This window comes from Manis javanica, chromosome 2 (assembly GCF_040802235.1).
Source record: "Manis javanica isolate MJ-LG chromosome 2, MJ_LKY, whole genome shotgun sequence".
In the NCBI taxonomy this organism is placed as follows: domain Eukaryota; kingdom Metazoa; phylum Chordata; class Mammalia; order Pholidota; family Manidae; genus Manis; species Manis javanica.
In genome coordinates, this window is record NC_133157.1 from 217,692,944 (window position 1) to 217,712,967 (window position 20,024).

Consider the following 20,024-nt stretch of genomic DNA (forward strand, 5'->3'; position numbering starts at 1 on the left):
AGATTGTATTTATGTTTTTGTTTTTAATTTGCAAAATCATGTGTCACCTCTGTCCCACACTAAGCTAGGGCTTCTACTGCTTTGCTTGAGAAAAGGGGAAATGGAAATCCATGTCAGAAGCATCTTCCATTTGGTTTTTATTTAGCTGCAGAGTTAATTTAATGTTTTGAGTAGACTTTTGAAGAAAAAAGTGCAGCTTGACACTATCCTCTATTGTTGATAAAAATGTAGAATGTAATTAATTTTAGTCTGCCTGGATTTCTAATATGCTTGCATTTCTTTTTTTAGTAATGATAATAGACTGAAAAGGATACTGAGAAACTGCCACCACCTTTCCTTTGTTAATAAGAACTTTGGGGTTAAAAAAATATGTATGGTTAGAGTATCTAAGTTTTCATGTAAAATGAAGTAAAGATGATTTAAGCCGAAATCAATAGAAAGCTTGATTGGGCTCAGGGAGCTGTTGCTTTTATTGCAAAAGAGAGTAAAAGTTGGCATTCAAAATGCAGTTAGTTTATGTCTGTAACAGGAAAAATTATCTACTGTAATAGCAGATGACATAACAGATAAAGGTTACCAAGAGGGACTAAAACTCTTGTGTGGTAAGATTTAAAGGATGCTAAAGTGCCCAGAAATGGCTTGAATATATTGTCTTTCTGAATAGAAGTGAATTCTGGCTCCATCACTTTTGCACCTTTCTAATTGTACCACTTTGTGGTTGTTCTTCCAGGTACTGTTTAAATTTGATTATCCTCTCCTCTCTTTTAGTTCTGGAAAGCTGGCTTGATTTCACAGGAGAGTTGGAGCCACCTGATCCTCTCGCAAGACTGCCTCAACTTAAACGCCACATCAAACAGCTCCTAATGGACATGGGCAAAGTACAACAAATAGCAACCCTTTGCTCCGTATGACGGTAGTGAAAACCTAATGAAAAGAAGGTGGCTCTTTTCCGTGAATGATTTTCATTATCCACGTGACTGCAAGTGGATAGTTAACAAGCTTAGTGATGTTTGGTCGTTTACTGATTTGTGGCTTCAGTAGTAGAATGGTACCTTAGAAGGGAAAATGGAAAACAATTTATCAAGGAATCTAATATAAAAAAACAATTTATGAGCAAGCTTACAAATGTTAATGTTATATGCCAAGGATCAATGAAGTAGAATATAATCTATACAGAGGGAATTGAATTGGCAGGATTTTTGAGTAGTCACTTACATGAAGCTTGAGATATCTATAGAAAGAAACATGGTGTATTTATATAGTTTTTAGTAGAAAGATTCATGTTTATAAAACAGCATTTGGCCAAAAACAAAATTGCAGAGGAAATTTAAATTCTGGAGAGTTCTGTAAGGTTGCTGTAAGAACTATCTTCTCTGCAGTTGATCCAGCTGCACAGAGTATTTTAACTTACATAGGATCATGAGCTGTTTCTTAGGTGATGATTATCCTTAATCAGAAAACTGATAGTAGAAACCTCACTTCTGAGGAAAACGGTTGAGGAAATTCTTACTTCATTATGATATTTTAAAAACAAACACCAAATAATTAGAATTTATTGCAGGCATTAATCTCGTTAAAAACCAAATGGCTTGTAGAAGGATCATTGTGCCAAATGATGAGGACACTGCTAGAAAGAGTATTTTAAATACTGTGGGAGTTCTCTCAGCTGAAGTCTTACATACACCATCAGTGCGTCAGAAGCGTGTATGTCATATGTACGACATATGTAATATATATAGTTGAACTGCAGTACTCAGGCTTCAGTGTACAGATTGAACCTGAGTATGCTTGATGTTTGCCTTCAGAAAAAAAACTGTAAATAACCTCAGCTGGGATGAGGAGTGACAAAGTAACAAAATAATTTGTGGCTGTGGATTTTTTTAACTGCTGGTAGTGGAATTCTGGGAAAGCTTCATTTTTGAAGGTGAATTTTATTTTTAAAAAATAGGTGTGCACTCAAAACTTTAGCTTTGATCACAAATGGACAAATCTCTGAAACCAAAGGCAACTAAGTTGCTGTGTTAGCTCTTGCTGGATTTTGAGCCTCGGTCCTCCTGTCTGCCAGTGCTCTTGTGAGGTGTGTGCTGTCCCAGTGCTACATAATGCAGGTGTGCGGAAGTGTGTATGCTTGTTTGAAACAAACACTCAACGTACATATGTACATAATCTACACATATTTATATCTACACATATCTAGTTTTAATACTATAGACTATAAGAATTGGTGGTAAACATGAAATGTTACCTTTTAACAGACTGTTTTTAAAAATTAAAAATGTATGTACAGGTTTTGAAACTTTTTTAAAAAGGGGGAAAAGACTGTTAAGAGGAGGCTATTTGATGACATATAACACTTGAATATTTTATGCCTCATTCTGTTTATCAGTTCTAGCAATTTGTATAAATGCATTTTAGAACTGATAGACAGTAAACTTGAATTTATCTTTGATAAGAATACATGCCACTGTACATTCAGATAATATTTAAATTTTCAAACACACTGTTCTGTATGTAAGGTACTGTATGTAAAACTCTTTATTAAAACTATTCCATATATCCTAAAATTGCAGCTTGCTTTTTTGCGGCCTTACATTTTGGATGTAAAGACAATTGAAAGAATGTGCAGAACAGTCATTAGACATTTTCATTGCTTTTGATATTCTCCAGCTTGACAACTGTGCCAAAGATCAACAGACCTAAAATGCAGTTCTGTGTATTTACTTGTGATACGTTGAGTTTGCCAAAGATTTTACTGAGAAATGAAAAGCTTTAGTAGAGTTGATGCGGGGTAGTTGCTTAAATTTGCATATTAAAGTAAAAGGAATAGTGGGTACATTTCATGTGTGGAGTAAACTTGCTAAGGTCTGTATTTCAAGATTGATACTCTTATCTTTCATTTGTGTTTAAAAATAATGGCTCTCATCTTTTACCTGTTGTGGTTAAATTCTAGATATTGAAATTTCTGTCTCCTTTTCTCCTTTTTTTTCAGAATGGAGCAAATAGCAACTTAACCTATGAGTAGTGGTGCTGCCTAGATTCTTGTCACACAGAAGACCTTTAATGCAGTAGCACTTAACCTCTCAATCCCTGGTGACCATTATTAAATTAATATGCATTTTGTTCTTGTAGTATCCTAAAATTAGACCACCTTTTTGTTAGCAGCCAGCAAACTGGAAGTTCTGTTAATTGGATTGCTAAACTTTTGCTTTGCTTTTATGTATATGAATTGAGAGTCTGAATTTTTTAATTTAGATTTTTAAAGTAAATCTCTATCAGATTACTTGTATACACATATCCATTTGATACAGAATTTACCAACAATAGGTTGAAACCTTTTAGCAACTATAGGCTGCACCTTTGTTTAAGAGAATGAATTTGTTTTTGAGAAGTCCATTGTGAGAGGTTTCAGATGAGTTAATTTTCTTAAAATAGTCTTACCTAAAATTATAAGTATATGTATTTAAATATAAGCAATCAAATAGGGTATTTCTTGAAAAGATAGCTTTTCATTACTACCCAGACATAATAGAATGAGCATTGGTTGGGAGAGGTCCTTCTTATTATGTTACTGATAAATGCAGTTTGTACTGCCTCACACTTGAGGGTGGTTGGTTGTACTGACTTGCTGTTTTCAAACTTAAAAACAGTGCACTCTTTCTTTAAAGGAACTTGGTTATCCTCATAACTTCAGGTAAAGTCCTTTTTCCTACCACTGTTACACTTGGTGTATTTCAGATGTTCATATTCCACATATTCAAAATGGGAACACCCTCACATCCCCTCCAGTGAACTGGCTCTCCTGCCAGTTTACTCTCTGCTGTAACATTGCCCTGAGGGCCCCCGCTTGAAACTCACAGACCTCCCCATTTCCATTTCACCACTCATGTGCTGGTTCCTCAAAGTGGTAGTGTAATTTTTCTCCCCAGTCCCACTAATAGCCCACCATTTCTTATAAAACTGCACTATGGAGGTATTGCTGCTGTCCTCTGAAATTGCAACTTTGTCTTCATTCTCATTCATCAAAATGGTTACTGCCAGACTAGAAGATTAGATTTGCGTGCCGGCTCTGTGCCAGATGTCCATGTTACCACAGTATCTAATTTATTACTTCTTTTGTGGGCAGGTAAAACAGGATTATGTTGAAGATAGGGAAGCTGAAGTTGAGAGACATTTAGAAACTTGTTCTGGAAAAGATGTAAGTGACAGGTTGAAGATGGCAAGTCCTGTGCCACTCAAGCTCATGTTCTCTTCCTAGTAGGTGTGTTTCAGCTAGTCTTGACATTACCGTTTTCTTCTCTGAAACCTCTAGTGACTACCTACTTCAAACCAAATTAGGTCTGTGTAATCTGGGTCTTTTTTATTTTACCTAACCAATTCTCAAATTCATATAAGTATAGCCTCACTGTTAGACAGACAGTGTTTGTTCCATGTCTTGCCTTCATATCATTTCCCTCTTCTGAAAAACTCTTCTTTGTTGTGTCTCTGCAAATCCAGACACTTCTTCAAGTTTCAGTTCCTCCTTGTAAGAGAAGCGGTCTGTGATTGAAGGCCTTGTGGTTCTGCATTGTACCAAGCTATGGAGGAACTATGCCAGTGAGTAAGAGCTTGGTATAGTGGAAAAGGCAATCCTGGTGAACTTTGCAATTCCTCTACTCAAATTTTCACTCTGGCAGTTTACTAGCTGTGATCTCTCTGAGCTTTGGTTTCCTTCTTTCTGAAATGGGAATAATGCCTAACTTAGAACTTTGTTTTGAGGATTAAATGAAGTGAATCAAGTACCTAGACGCTCTTACTAGATTATGTAAAGTTGAAAATTAAACATAGAATGTAATGAGTGTCTACTTCATAGACACTGTGTTTTATGCTAGCCATTAAATTATGTTGCTGGATATGGAGTTAATGTTAAGATCACAGGCTATAGGCTAATAGAAGCATAAAAAGCATCTTTTTAATGAGATAGGTGATACCAAAGAGGCAAAAGAAAGTAAAGATAATTAGACTTGTAGGTAGACGGTTTCGGGGGAAATAGAATACATATGTTAAACAGTGGTCTTTAAATGTTTTTTGACTGACTTCTCTTAGGAATTTTGAGAAATTATTATCTACTCCTGGTAGTTGTCATCTTTGGGCATCACTGAAAGTAGATCTGGAGACAAAACTTAAGTGTACTTAGTTTCTTTAGGAGACCATCTAAGGAGATTAGAATGAAGAGAGGAGGAAGTGTGGGCGGGGAGGCAGAGGCACACTTGAGGCACTGCTACACGCCATGGGCTTTGATTTTGCCACTTGGAATTGTTCACCATAAATTTTAACAGTTGCAAAGGCTATGGTATCCAGTTTGTAAATCCTGGCATATTTAAATCAATCTGTTATCACTTTTAAATGTATGTAATAGAATCAGTACAACTTTGCTACTTAACATCTACTTAAAAAGACATAAGCCACCCTTCCTTAACATTTGAAAATTTTACATATTTTTATATTTTCATTTTTGCCTTTCCATTTATTTCCTAACAGATTAAGTATAAAAACCTTCTTTTATCCTTACAGGTCCTCATCTATCATTCTTTCATACTTTTTTCCACACACACATACAAAACAGTTAACTACAATTTAAAAATGTACTTAGAGGCTTATTAATACAGTATCAAAATACATGAGATAAATGCTAACATCACTGAATAGAAAATAGAAAAATATACAATTATAGTTGATATCAATCCTCCTTTAACACTAACTGATAGAACAAGTAGATAGAAAATCAGTATACGCAAGACTTGAACAATAATAGTCAGTTTGACCTACTTGACATTTATAGAACATTTCACCCAACAACATGAGGACACAAATTTCCTTTTCCAGTACACATGGAACACTCAAAAAAGTGGACTGTATGCTAGGCTGGGCTATAAAATAGATTTCCATACATTTAAAATAATTGAAATCGTGACAGTGGAATTAACTGGAAATCAATCTTAGATACCTGGAAAAAAAAAATGGAAATTATCAACATACTGGTAAATAGCCTGTGACTCAAAAAAGCTGTAAAATTAGAAAATATTTTTAATTGAGTGAAAATGAAAACAACATGCTAAGATTGGGATGCAGCTCAAGCAATATTAGAGGGAAATTTATTTTAAATGCTTATATTAAAAAGAAAAGTTCACAGATTTTTAGCCAGCCTTATGGGGTGATCATTTTGCAATATATACAAATACTGGATCATTGTTTTGTAAGCCTGAAACTAATATATATCAGTTATACCCCAATTTAAAAAAATGAAATTAAGGTACAAAATCATTGAGCTAAAATTGGAAAACTAGAAAAACCAGCAAAGCCAAAAAATAAGTAGAAAAGGAGGGGAAATGATATCTGCTGAAATCAATGAAAATTCTAAACAAACAATAGGGAAACCAATATAAGCCAAAAAGCTGGTTCTTTGAACAGACAATAAAATTATTAACTCCTACTTAGACCAATAAAAAATTAGAGTGGAAAAGGGGACATAACTGCATGCAACAGACAATTATTTTAAAAGGGATATCATGAAAAATTATATGCCAATAAATTTGACAGCTTCCATGAAATGGAGAAATTCCTTAAATTACCAAAACCTGACTCAAAAAGAAATTAAATGGAATTTTTAATTAGAAATGTTTCCTCAAAACTCCAGGCCTGAATGTGGGTCCTATTGAATACTTAAGGTAGAAATCTCAATTTTACACAAACATTGACAGAGAAGAAAGAAACACATATTTTTCAAGACCAATTTTGACCTCATGCCACAACCAAGAAAAGAGACCTCAAGGAAAGGAAATTACAGGCCAATACATATATGTGCCCCTTGACAAACATCACATCCTCAACAGAATATTAACAATCTGAATCCAATGGCATATAGAAAAGCTAATATATCAAGATCAAATCATATTCCACAGTAATATAAAGTATTCAAAAAATCAATGAATTACATCATACTCATAAAAATATAAAAAGTATATGTTAATCTCAAATAAAAGGCATTTCATAAATTCCAACATCCATTCATGATTAAAAACTATTAGAAAAGGAATGGATAGAAATTGATATAACTATAAAGGGCATCCACCAAGAAACTTACCCTAACATCATAATGGTAAATGGATACTTTCCTCCCTAAGATAAGGAACCGGGCCAGAATGTCCACTATCGCCACTTCTATCCATCATGATCTGGAGGTCCTGCTAAAGCAATATGTACTGGACAATGAAGAAAACTAGAAGGCGTCACTTGGAAGGTCAGAAGAAACATTTGCAGGTGATGTGTACATGGAAAAATAAGGTATCTACCAAAATACTACTAGAACTAATTATTTAGCAATGAGCTATTGGAAATTGGAATTTTAAAGAAATACCATTTTCAGTAGAATCAAAAATATGTATACTTAGTGGTAAATCTGAAAAAAAAATAATGCAGAACCTGTACACAGAAAACTACAAAACAAAGACTAGAATAGAGAATAAAAAGATATACCAAGATCACAGGTTGGAAGACACAATACTGTTCAAATGTCGGTTCTCCCAGAACTGACCAGTGGATATAATACAAGTAAAACCCCACAGACTTTGAGAGACAGAATAGCAGGCTGATTCTAAAACCTATATGGAAATGGACAAGAATAGCCTAAGCAATCTTGAACAAAGTACTTAAGAGTTTCTGATTTGGGACCTTACAATGAAGCTAATCTTGATACTGTATAAGTGGCATGAAGATAGAGACGTAGACTGATGATACAGAAAAGAGAACCCAGAAATGGACAAAAAATTACGGGCATTTGAATAAGTGAGAGTCCATTGCTCCACATCCTTGTCATCATTTTGTGTTGCAAGTGTTTTGGATTTTAGCCATTTTAGTGAGTGTGTGGTGGTATCTCATTCTAATTTGCATGTAAATATCCAATTGCTCCAGTACCATTTGTTGAAAAGATGATCTTCCCTTTGAATAACCTAGGTGCCTCTGTTGAAAATCAGTTGGCCATAATTATGTAGATTTATTTCTGCCCTGTATTCTTTATGCAATACTACACTGTCTTGATTACTGCGGTTTTATACTAATGTTGGAAGGTAGCATAATTCCTTTAAGTATATTCTTTCCATTTTGTTTTTGCCATTTCCAGTTTTTTTTTTTTTTCTCATGACAGTTTTATGACCAGGTGGTCAACTTCTTTTAAAAACCTGCTGGGGTTTTAACAGGAATTGCTCTGGATCTACACATCAATTACCATCTTAACACTTTGAGTCCTTTGATCCAAAAGCATGGTATATTTCTCCATTTGTTTAGGATTTTTATTTTTTTTTGTCAGCAATGTTTTATAGTTTTCAGTGTTCAGATTTTGCACTTATTTTGCTAAATTTATTTCTAAGTATTCTTGATGATATTGTAAGTGGAACTGTTTTCTTGATTTTGTTTTCAGATGTTTAATTTCTAGACTATAATTAACTTGATTTTTAAAAATATCTTGTATCCTCTGACATTGGTAAACTCAGTAGTCCTAGATCTTTTGTATATTCTGTAATATTTCCTAGGAGACCTTATGGGTAAATGAAATGTATGATCCTGGATTGGATCTTACAGAAAAAAAGGACATTAGTAGAAAAATGGATAAATTCTATTGAAGTCTATAGTTAGCATTGTATTGATGATAGCTGCAGTATGGTTATGTCAGATATTGACGTTGGGTGAAATTGATTAAAGAGTATTGAGAACTCTACTAGTATTTCAGTTTTGGATAAGTTGATAATTTGAAGAATTTCAAAAAAATTACAACACAAAGAGTGAAATAATATAAACTATAAACTTTAATGTGTAAATATTCTTTCATTAAGTACAACAAATACACCCCACTAAAGCAATATGTTAGTAATAAGGGAAACCGTGTGGAAGAGGGTATATGGGACTTAGTACTATGTGCTCAATTTTTCTGTAAGTCTAAAACTGTGAAGTCTGTTCATTAAAAAAAGTTAAAGGAATGTGAGAGGATAATTATAATATGCTATCTTTGTAATTTGAGAAAGAGAAGAATTCATTGAAATTACTACAAATTTTAAGTTCCGTCTTTGAAACACTGTATCTCTAGGAGTCAGGCTTGCCCAGGAAATCAAAGGGGAAATGCAGTTCTTAGAAAGGTATGCTTCCTTCTTACAATCAGCACCGAAGCCTTGGACGATGGAAAACAGGCTTGAAGAAGATAGAACAAAGGAGTGCTGCTTGGGAGAAAGGCTGCGATCTTAGAAGGAGGACTCGCCAGATTTCAAATAGAAAATGGGGCTTTGAAGGCCAGGGTAGGCTGATTCAAGTGGGCAGCTGAGTTCCATGGGAGACAAAATTGCTTTGAACAGAGAGACTAGAGAAACACACATCTTCAGTCAACCCAGGAGAAGGTGGGGTGTGGCTCCTAGGCGGTGGGTAGTGGGAGGCGGGAGAAGCTGCCCAGTGCAGCAGGACCCCCAGCAATGGGGAGGCAGGCTGGGTCAGGGAGAGACGGCTGGTAAGTGATTCTGTGGGGGGACACACCTGATGGGTGTTAGCAGCAGTGGCATCTGATGTTTGTTTCGAAGCAATTTCCTCTTCTGTAGTCCAGTCACTCTTCATTCCCCAAATCTTGACTAAGCACTAATGGTACCCAGTGCCCTGGTACAGAGAAGGAAGGAGCAGAAGGAGAAGTCTGAGCGGTTGGGTTCAGGCTAAGGAGGATGGCAGAGGTGGCAGGATGGTGATGAAGAGGTGACCAGAGCAATGGTGGCCTGGGCCAGGGGCAGGTGGAAAAGGTCAGGTGAGGGCATTGCAGTGGGAGCCTGCGTGTTCTCCAGCTCAGTGGGGACCAGGTGAGAGCAGCAACAGACAGCTGAGTCATTCTGAGAAAGGTTTTCATGGTGAGGAGCCAGAGCTGGTGGGGTTCTCTCCAAGCTCCCCGCTCTGTTGCCGGGGCGGAGAAAAGCACCTCTCCTCGGCGCTGTGCATCCAGCCCACTGAGTGTGGTGCTGAGGAGCTGCCCCTGCTCCAGGTGGGGTCTGCAGTGGAGCCAGCTCCCAGGCTGGGCTAGCCTGACTGCTTCTTGGCCTGAGGCCAGCGTCCCTAAAACACCAAACCCAGTGGAGCAGAGCCCCCCGGCCCAGGCCGGGAGCGCAGATTCTACTGTGTTGCTTCCCAGGCGCCAGGCCAGTGAGAATGACTCAGCACACAGGTTGACCTGTGCTAGCTCTGTGTGTATTTTGGGGTGGTGGGGAGCATGGTGAGTGGGGTTTGCAGTAAACTCCTAGCCCTGTTACACATTTTATAAAACTAATCTGCTTTAGCATGCCTGTCAATGGAGAAATGGCAAGGCGCACACAATGCTAAACTTCCTACGTTATCGGAGGAAAGATGCTGCTGGCTCCCCATAGTGTGGCCTATGTGACCAGGCAATGGGGGCTGGTGGGGGAATTCTTCCTCTCTCAGCCTTCTCTCCTATCTCCTTTCAGTAAATGCTGACACATATGCTCGAATTATCTTGGTCTGAAACCTACGTCTCATTCTGAAGTAGTCCCCTTCACTCCCCCCAGTTAGTGACCTCCAGTACCTGTCAATGATGGATGATCTTGAGCTCCCAAACACCTGCGTTGTGTCTCCATCCCCGGCCCCTACAGCTGGAGCCGCAGCCTGCCGAGGACCGGGTGGGCGGGAGGCCCAGAGAAGGGCTTGCTGGTGGGATCTGGAGGCTGATGAGATGCCAGGCAAGAGGTTGAGGAGGGCACTCGGATTTGCTCTTAGAAGCAAAGGCATGCTGAGGTGCAGCACTGGCTGGCGTGTTGGGGAGTTCTCTTTGGGACGTGACTGTGAAAATGCGTGCAGAGCGCCCAGGCAGAGTGGATCTGAAGCTGCACGAGAAGTCTGGCTGGAGCCGGAGCCACAGCCACAGCCACAGCCACAGCCACAGCCATAGATGTGCGGGTCCCTTGGAAGGGTGTGCACAGCAGGGATTCTCACCCGTCTTTAATCCCACACCCTGCCAGTGAAAATAACTGTCAGGTTTTACATCTGTAGTTTGTATCAAGTAACTGACGCTAATGGCCCCCACTGGGTACATCTTATACTCAGGGGCTGTGTCAGGCACTGTGATACTCCCAGCAACTCTATCAGGCGCTACAGCCCTCTGGTCAACGTCCTGCCGTCTTGCTGGAGCAGAGCTGTCTGCTGGCCTCTCCCTGGGACCATGTCCCTCCCGACTTGCGCCCACCCTCCCTCTCCCTTCCAGGGCCACCTCAGCGAGGTCTCCCTTGCTCTTAAACCACCCCTGCCCCTACCTGTCCCTGTCCCCTAACCTGGGGGTTTCTTCAGCACACCCATCTCTGCCTAACATGATGTCATCTGCAAAATGAGAAAACCAATAATATTAACATCCCAGCATCTCATGAGCATGTACTTTTTTCATGGTCTCACAATCCCCTGAAAGCCACCATGGCCAGCAGGCACTCATTCTCTTATTTGTGTTTCCTAGAGGGTGGTAGGGGCTGGGCACGATGAGGTGGGCACAGGGACAGGATGGAAGGAAGGAAGCTGGTTTTGCTAAGAAAAAAGGCACTGATCTGCAGGCTCCATGCAGAAGGCACCATTCTGCTCCCCTTAGGCTTACAATGTCTGAAGTCCTGGGACAGAGGGAAAAGGAGGATAAATAGGAGTGTGAAGGTGTGTGTGTGTGTGTGTGTGTGTTTGGCTTCCCTCATGAAGATTCTCACTTTCTATATTAATGGCTTTGCCTGTTTCATTTTCTGTCATACCCTCAATGCCTAGAATGGTATCTGCTCTGTTGGGCTTTGCACAGTACTGGTGGAAGGAAGGAAGGAAAGAAGGAGGGAGGGGGGGAAGAACGGCTTTTCTCCCAGTGGGCCCGAGCCTGCTGCCCACGGAGCTTTCACCCGTAGACATGAATTTCAAAGCCACCCCACCCAGTTCTGCTCCTCCACATCCTTGAGAAGGTGTTCATCCCCCACTGGCCACATGAGTGTCCTCGGTGGGAGCAGACGCAGGTGGAGGAGCTCCTTGAAACCGGCAGGGTAAACAGGGTGGGCACTGCTTCACTGAGTGTCCTCAGGCGGGGTGCCAGCACCCACAGCTGCTCTATAAAGGCTCCCTGCCTAGAGCTCTGGGGTGGCAGCCCCTTCCACTCCTTCGTCCCCGGAGGGGCCCAGAGAAATGGCCTTGGCCCTGCGGGTCTTCAGTCTGCTGGGCTCAGCCTGCTTGGTGTCTGCCAACATCTTTGGTGAGTTCTGAGCCCGAGGCCACGGAGCAGGGGCCCTGGTGGGGGCTCTCAGGCCGGAGCTCTGAGATCGCCTCACTCTGCCCCAGGGCCTGAGAGCATTGATGGTCTCATTTAATACCCGCCCCCCCACCCCATGTCCCAAGGTCTGTTATTCGCTCTTTCCTTTCAGAAGAAGAGACAGTTTTTGAGAGGGAGACTGCCTGCCTGAGGTCCCAGAGCCAGTGACTGGTGGAGGGGAGATGGGACAATGGATCTTTCTAATGCACTTTTAGCTCATCCCAACCCCTACCCTTTTAGCGAATTTTGACATTCACATTGTTTTTTAATTCCCTTGGCTTTCTCAAGGCTTAGGTCATCCCTGTGAGGTATTCAAGAAGTAGTCAGCAAGTAGTGAAATAAACCAGTCAGGCTGTGGTGTGAACTGGTCTGAGATTAGCTGTGGCTCAGCCAACTACTGTATGACTGGATAAGTCTAAGCTTCAGTTTCCTCCTGGAAAAAGAGGCAAATGTCACCTCCCAAGCAGCAGCGGTTTCTGAGAAAGCTCCTGTATGTTACCCACACTCTTTGTGGAAAATAAGACCCACGGGAGTTCCTCGTGTTCCTGCACTGTGCCAGGAAGGTGCCATCTAGTGAGGGCTTGATGGGTTCAAGAACACCTCCTTTAGGGGCTCCTGAGTGAGACCCACCTTGGTCTGGGGGAATGTGCCATCTGAGGGTTTATTTCGAATCCTTCCCTTGCCAGCTCATCGCTGTCATTGCCCCAGGCTTTGTGCCCCGTGGGTAACATGGAAATATCGCTTCCCAGGGGAGTGTTGAAGATTAAGTGAGCTAATGGCATCTTTGAAAAGTGTGAATAGCAGCAAAATTGCAAGTTAGAATCTAATTATGATGGTGCTGCTAGAAATAAAACCCAGAAGAGTGTCTGTGCTTAAGCAAGCCCTTCAGTGTTGCTGGAATCCATCCCACTCTTTCCTGATGAGTCGCTTCCTTTTTTGTAGAATATCAGGTGGATGCTCAGCCTCTCCGTCCCTGTGAGCTACAGAGAGAAAGTGCCTTTCTGAAGCAGGCAGACTATGTTCCTCAGTGTGCAGAGGATGGAAGCTTCCAGTAAGGCTCATTTCAGCCACATGGGCTCTTACGTCCTAGGGGCCTTAAAATGCATCTGCCCCACTCCCCTGCCCCACACTTCTCCCAGGCCCCGCTTCTCCCAGCCAGCACCTAGGGCACCCCCTCTTCCCTGCCAAAGCTTCTACCACAACTGCTTTAATGAAAGGTGGTGGGGAGGAGATGATTTGTGCTTTGGTGTCTCCTCTCCTGTATCCTCTACTCCGAGTGGGGGAAGCAGAAGCTGCTGGACTTCCAGGTCAGTGGCTGCCTCCAAGCCCTGTTGAGTGAGTCCTGCTTTCGGGGCTGCATGCTCCTCTCCAACCCCTCTCTGGTGAGCTCCTCTCTGAATGGGGTTTTTAGCTGCCTTAACATGAGCTTGAGTCTGGGATTGTTTGCTGTAGAGTGAAGTGATGGTCTAAACAACTCCCCCAGCAGAATACGCAGGAATCCTGTGCATGTGTGTGCAATTTCACTTTCCCTGGGCCGTGCCCTCACGTTGAGCTAGGAGACCTCCGTCTGTACTGTGTTCCGGGAGTCATCGTGAAACCTCCCTCCCTACACTCTTAACATGCCCAGCAAACTCCTACAGACCCTCAAGAGTGCAGACAGTTACTTCTTCCTACTCCCTGCTTGGATCTCTGGGAATTCCGGCACCGCAGGACTTGGGAGGAAGGTCCGCCATACCGGCCTTAGTTACGCAGCTCTTCCCCTTCTCTTGCTCCAGCCACTTGCAGTTTCCAGTCGCCCCTGATCCTCCTCCTCGGAGGCTTTGCATGTGCTGTTTTTATCACCTTCTTACGCTTCTAGTATGACACCTGATCATCCAGTTGGCCTTAGTTTAGCCATCACTCCCCTTGGAAAGCCCCACAAATGTGCTTCCCTGTGTAACCCCCAACCAGGCCCTGCTCTCTGCTGGCTCTGACCCCCCTGAGCTTTCACCTGCCCCCGGTGGGCACTGCCTTAAGCCTCTGCCGCCTCGTTGTGGCGGTCATGCACCATGGCAGGCACTGCCACAGCGCCTGCAGAGCAGATGGGTGGAGAATCAGGGACGGATACTGCAGAGTTAGCAAGACAGGAAAAGGGGTGCTTTTCCTTCCCCAAGTCACCCACCCCCTTCACTCCTCTCTGCAATGTAAATGAACTAAAACTTAGAAGAGGTGAAAGGAAGAAAGGTAACGGGTTGTGGCTCCGGGAGCTGACAGTGGCGTCGGCCTGGTGTGTCTCTCCTGTCCTCAGGTCTGTTCAGTGCACCAATGACGGCCGCTCCTGCTGGTGTGTGGACACCGACGGCAGGGAAGTGCCTGGCAGCCGGCAGCCTGGGTGGCCCGCAGCGTGTGAGTGGGAAGGAGGGAGCTTGTGCCTGGGCAGGTCTCAGTCTGGCCTGCTGTATCTCCCTCTATGAATTGGGATGACAGTCCCCACACATGGGCCCCATTTCTTATAGGAATGCTGTGATAATCAAATGGGACACTCAAGTCACTGATTCAGCAATTAGCTGCCCTGCATGCCAGGCAGGGGAAACAGTGGTGCACAGACATCAAAGGCCTCTGATGCCAGAAAGTTGCCATGTATACATGAAGTGTTTTCATACCTGAAATGTTTCTAAAATTTGAGACTTAGATTGAAAATTTCCCCGTTAAAATAATTACTGTCATGAGTAGTCAAAGAAACACAGTCCCCATTTAAAGCAGGTCATAGTTACGCCTTGAACAAAGTTTAAGAGTTTAAACTGGTCACCTTAAAATGGTGAAATTGGGCCTGGTAACAAAGCTATTCCTTAAGAGAAAAGCTGTTTGGGACACTGATTTTTACACAGCCAGCAGGGCTGGTTGGGGAGCAGGCTGGCTCCCCCCACCCTCTGGCTGAATGACCCCGGCCGGGTCTCTTGCTCTCATGTTCCTCATCTGTAACAGGAATATAGGATCTGCCTCAGAGCGGGTGTGGGGATTTAAAACATTTTGAAACACTGGGCACACAGTAGGTATCAATAGGGGCAGAAATGACTAATGTCCTTAATCATGCCCCCGAAGAAGGCGTGTACTTCAAATCTGCTTGTCCCTCACTTGGTCCACAGGATGCTGGAAGGAATAAAGCTGCATAGTCAGAACGCTGGTCCTGAGCCTACTGCCAGCTCATTGGCATCCGTAGGCTGGTGGTTCCCTGTCAGCTGTGGGAGGCGTGCTCTCCCAGTTCTAGGGCGGGAGCGGGGTGCTCCTGGGCTTGGCCCTCTATCTGTCTCCACAGCCCTGCCCTGACGCTGCTCTTTGTGCCTTAGGTCTGTCCTTCTGCCAGCTGCACAGGCAGCAAATCTTGCTGAGTGGCTATATTAACAGCACAGCCACATCCTACCTCCCTCAGTGTCAGGAGTTGGGGGATTACGAGCCTGCGCAGTGTGACCTGCAGCAGGAGCAGTGCTGGTGTGTGGATGCCGACGGGATGGAGGTGTATGGGACCCGCCAGCTGGGGAGGCCAGTGCGATGTAAGTGTCTGGAGCATCAGCATCCCAGAAGAGGAGGGTGTGGGCTGCTTTCCACACACAACCACACTTGGTCAGGTCTCCATGACCAAGGGCAGACCTCCTGGCCCTCAATGCAGAAAGCAAAAGCATTTGAAGAAAGGTTATGTTCCTTGTAATATTTCCAGCTGGTGGGCGAACAGCATTTGCTGGCTGATGGTCAGCACGTCAGCAGGATTCCAGTGAGCATTTGCAGGACTCCTGTTGCAGACGTTAGTCCCTGTGTGGTCCCTAACGGTCACATGTGTGGTATGACCATGTGCCTTGAGGCTACAGGAGCACACACCTTCCTCAGACATAAGAATTTAACATCTTTTCCTCGGAAATGTGTAGGTCCGAGGAGCTGTGAGATAAGAAACCGCCGTCTTCTCCATGGCGTGGGAGACAAGTCGCCACCCCAGTGTTCTCCAGATGGAGGGTTTATGCCCGTGCAGTGCAAGTTCGTCAACACAACAGACAGGATGATTTTTGACCTGGTCCACAGCTACAGCAGGTAAGGGCAGCCGGTCCCTGGGGCGTGCCCGAGGCTGGGCCTTCCCTTCCTCTGCCAAAACTCCTACTCATGCTGGGGCTGGAGGTTTTGATATGGAATACACACAGCCTGGTCGGAAGTGAGAGAGGCCTGAGCCTCATATTCTGCGAGTGGACATCTGCAGGGTGCCAGCATTTTAGCTCAGCAAGCTGGCAGTAGTTATTCAAAGGAGGAGTACGTGGACCCTCTGGCCCAGCTGGGGAAATAATGCCAGAACATGGAGACATCTCTATTAGGATGTCCACTGCATCATTTCCCATTTGAGCAGACAACTGGGAGCAAAGCAACTAAGCACCTTAGGCTGAGTAAACGTGTATCCACCATACATGTTTATGTAGCCATTAAACAGGATGCATCAGAACTACACCAGTTGATTTGGAGAGGATTCCACAGCATATTATGATAATATGACATAAGATATGAGGTACAGATAATATGATTTAATTTTTAGACAACCAAAAACATCCTTTTATATGCATATATGGTTATATGACTGCTTGTATCTGTATAGGACCAGGTGAGCACAGAGAATAATATGACGAAGCACATACTGGGGGCTATTACAGCTACTTTGAGGGTCAGAGTTGCTATGGATAAGGAGGAATAGGGAGGAGAGGGAGTCAGCAGAAAAGGAAAAAAAGTCACTCTAGAAAGCATAGATTTTTGTAAATTGTGTATATGTATGTATGCACTTATAACTAAGTTTAATTTAAATATTTAAACAACAACTATAAAAAGGGAGATGCATTATAGATCTTGGCCCAGATAATTGGATAGCTTCTGGTTATTCAAGATGGCTCTTTTATTATTGTACAGGGTCCACCCAGACTTCAGATATGATTGAAATGTTCTGAGTAAAAATAAGTAAGAATATTAGTCTGTGAGTACTGATAGGAATTCTCTGGAAGAACCTGAGCCTTTCTGGGGCCGACCTTCAAACGACCAGTTTCTTTGCTATGTGAGAGAGCGAACGCTCATGGGCTGTGCCAGGAGGGGTCATAGACAAGCAGCCTGTGAACAGGAACTCTTCCATAGAAAGGCCTTGTTTGAGCTGCATGATATTTTAAAAACTGGAGAATCCGAAGTTGAACCCGATGAAATTTCTGTCTCTGTGGGTAAAAATAGTTGAGCATTAGCAATGTCATGTGTTCAACCCAACACACACAGAATGCCGAGTTTCTGATTTTAACAAGGGTGGAAGGCTGTATGCATTCTTTCATGGCACCACGACACTGGTCTTGGGCGGTTCTTTTTGGACGGAGTACATCCCTTCAGTGCTCTCGGACCCTCTGAGTCCCGTCGCCATACTCCGGCCGGCTCCCTACTCCCTCTCTCTGCATTACCTGCTTGTCCCTATAGTGTTGCCTCTGTGACTCTCCTTCTGATTCTGAACTGTCATTTGCCCTGAGCCGCAGGGTCCCCATCTGTAAAACAGAGACAACATCCCACTCACCAGGTCCTGGTGAAGATCTGACTGCGGAAAGGGTGAATCATTATGCGTCCGTAGGGGATCCTTGCTCATCACCTGATTCAGCAAACCCAGAGGAGGTTTCTCCTCCAGGCCTAGAGTGGGCCTGCCTGTGTGCTCATAAGAAATCCTGAACAGCCTGATTCACAGGGCTCATTGATGCAAACCAGTGTGTGCGCAGTTAAGTTCAACTGCTGCTTACTATATACAGGGAATTTGTTGTCCTTTTGCCTGCTTTAATACTTCCAAAAATAATTGGGCAATTATGTTCTCTAGCATTAAACGAGGACTTAAGGCACAAAGGTTCAAGAGCTCACTCTGGGAAGCAAAATTAGTGGGTGCTAAAGCTGTCTGGTCCTTTAACTATCCCACACAGCTTGGGTCCAACTCTGCTCCCCTACAGTGCATAGCACAGAGCGGTGCACACATTAGGCCTACAGTCAGTGAGTGCTTTGAATCAAAGCATCAAAGAACTTTGAGGGTGCGAGCTTGGGGCACCGTTCACAGCTCCTTCCACAAGAGGGCAGCAAAGTTCAATGCAAGAGATCAGGACTAAGCATCTATTGTTGAAGACAGACCGATGCAAACATTTAGTCCTGAAATGGGATCCTTTTTTCTATGTAAGCAAGCATATCTCAGAGCGAATTCTGATTTAGGAAGGTCCTGGGAAAGGTCAGGCGGTTGGTTACTGGAAGCTCAGCTGTAATCAGAGATTTTCTGTTAAGCAGACCTGGGCAATACCAGGTCCAGGGACTCCAGCACCAACTGGAAGGAGTGGAGAGTTTGGGCTTAGCACCAGAGCTGCAGATAAAGCACAGGATGACCAGTTACCTTTGCAGTTCAGAGGAGCAAGGACTAAGGTGTTAGTATAAACCTGACCCCAATATTGCATCAAGAATGTTAAGCCTGGGGTGTGTGTGTGGTATATCTTAATAATCGTCAGGCTTGGGTTTAGGAAAGAATGGCCTGTGGTCGGGGAAGAGCAGAGCTGGTGCTCAGAGGCAACCCTGTGAGTCTGGAGGCTACGTCACTGCTCTAGGTGAGAGGTGGGCTAGAGAGGTGACAGGGAGGATGATGGAGAGGTGAGGTGGGGTTGGAGGAGTGTGTACTAGGCAGAACCCATAGAACTTGGCGAAGGAATAGGTATGGAGGGTGAGGGAGGAAGAATGAAGGATGACTTCGAGGTCTGGTTTCTAGATGGATCCTAGGGGATAAGTTCAGAGAGGAAAAATCATAAATTTGATTTTGGAATATTGAATCTGAGGGCATTCTTTTGGGAAGTTCACAGATAAGTAGCTCAAGTTGACGTCTTTCCATGGGGTGATGAGGGCCCATTGGGCTGGAAGCCTGTCGGGAGCTCATTTGCCAAACTGTGGTAGGTTGCTAATGAGTTGGATGATAATTTGCAATGACCTTGGCCATAGTCCTTGCCCATTTGAAGCAGGTCCTTTTGCCTCTGGAAGAAGACCACTGCTGACTACACCTGTATGACTGGTGACTCTTAAAAACCATGTTGTGTTGAGGAATAAGCTTCAGTGTTTCTTCTGACTCCCTGCTCTTGCCCAACCACGAACTAGAGTGATGCACTCTGACTACGCGGATCGTAGATAAACATTGTAAGAGTTGACGCCGTTACCAAGACCTTTGCGTCTGAGTTAAAATTAAGTTAATTGGTTTCCTTATCAGCCCTTGTCCTCAGTGACTAAGCTCATTCAAACATCCTGAGCAACCAGCCTCACCTCAAATATCTTGCAACCCATGTTATCCAGGGAATCCATTGAGAAGGACCAGACACACCTTGGCATGTGGCAAAGGGGCATCATTACCTGAACTTGTGGGCAACCACATGGAGAAATCCTCACTGATGAACCATCTGATTATCCTCCCATAAGTCTTGTGCGGTGTGGTCTGCACTGCACCAGGCTCTAGGCTAGCTTACAGCTCCTGCCTTGAAGAGCGGTCCTCTAGTAGGAACGAAATAAATTGCTAATTTAGTAACTGATGGTTAGATTTCTGGAGGGACTGTCGCAGGTGGAGAATCTGACTGAGCAGGTGTGTCCACTACCTGAGCCCAGAAGCAGGAACCCTGCTCTGCAAGGGAGCACAGCCTGTTGCCTGCAGGGA

The 20,024-nt window shown here is 43.4% G+C and overlaps 2 protein-coding genes across 12 annotated transcripts in view; both read left to right on the forward strand.

Annotated features, from left to right (window-relative positions):
* The window catches only part of PHF20L1 (PHD finger protein 20 like 1), an 85,768-nt gene extending 83,204 nt beyond the window's left edge, over nucleotides 1-2,564 (forward strand). For all 11 annotated transcript variants that reach the window (XM_037020719.2, XM_073230156.1, XM_037020716.2 and 8 more), the window contains one exon: nucleotides 769-2,564. In XM_037020719.2, the coding sequence (XP_036876614.2) occupies nucleotides 769-911 (143 nt within the window). In that variant the 3' untranslated portion in view covers nucleotides 912-2,564. The remainder of the gene's footprint in view (nucleotides 1-768) is intronic.
* Nucleotides 2,565-11,954: 9,390 nt separating this feature from the next.
* Nucleotides 11,955-20,024, forward strand: part of TG (thyroglobulin) — a 241,004-nt gene continuing 232,934 nt past the window's right edge. The window contains exons 1-5 of the mRNA XM_073230159.1: nucleotides 11,955-12,277; nucleotides 13,277-13,385; nucleotides 14,622-14,719; nucleotides 15,661-15,864; nucleotides 16,234-16,393. Coding sequence (XP_073086260.1) covers nucleotides 12,211-12,277; nucleotides 13,277-13,385; nucleotides 14,622-14,719; nucleotides 15,661-15,864; nucleotides 16,234-16,393 — 638 coding nt within the window. The 5' untranslated portion in view covers nucleotides 11,955-12,210. The remainder of the gene's footprint in view (nucleotides 12,278-13,276; nucleotides 13,386-14,621; nucleotides 14,720-15,660; nucleotides 15,865-16,233; nucleotides 16,394-20,024) is intronic.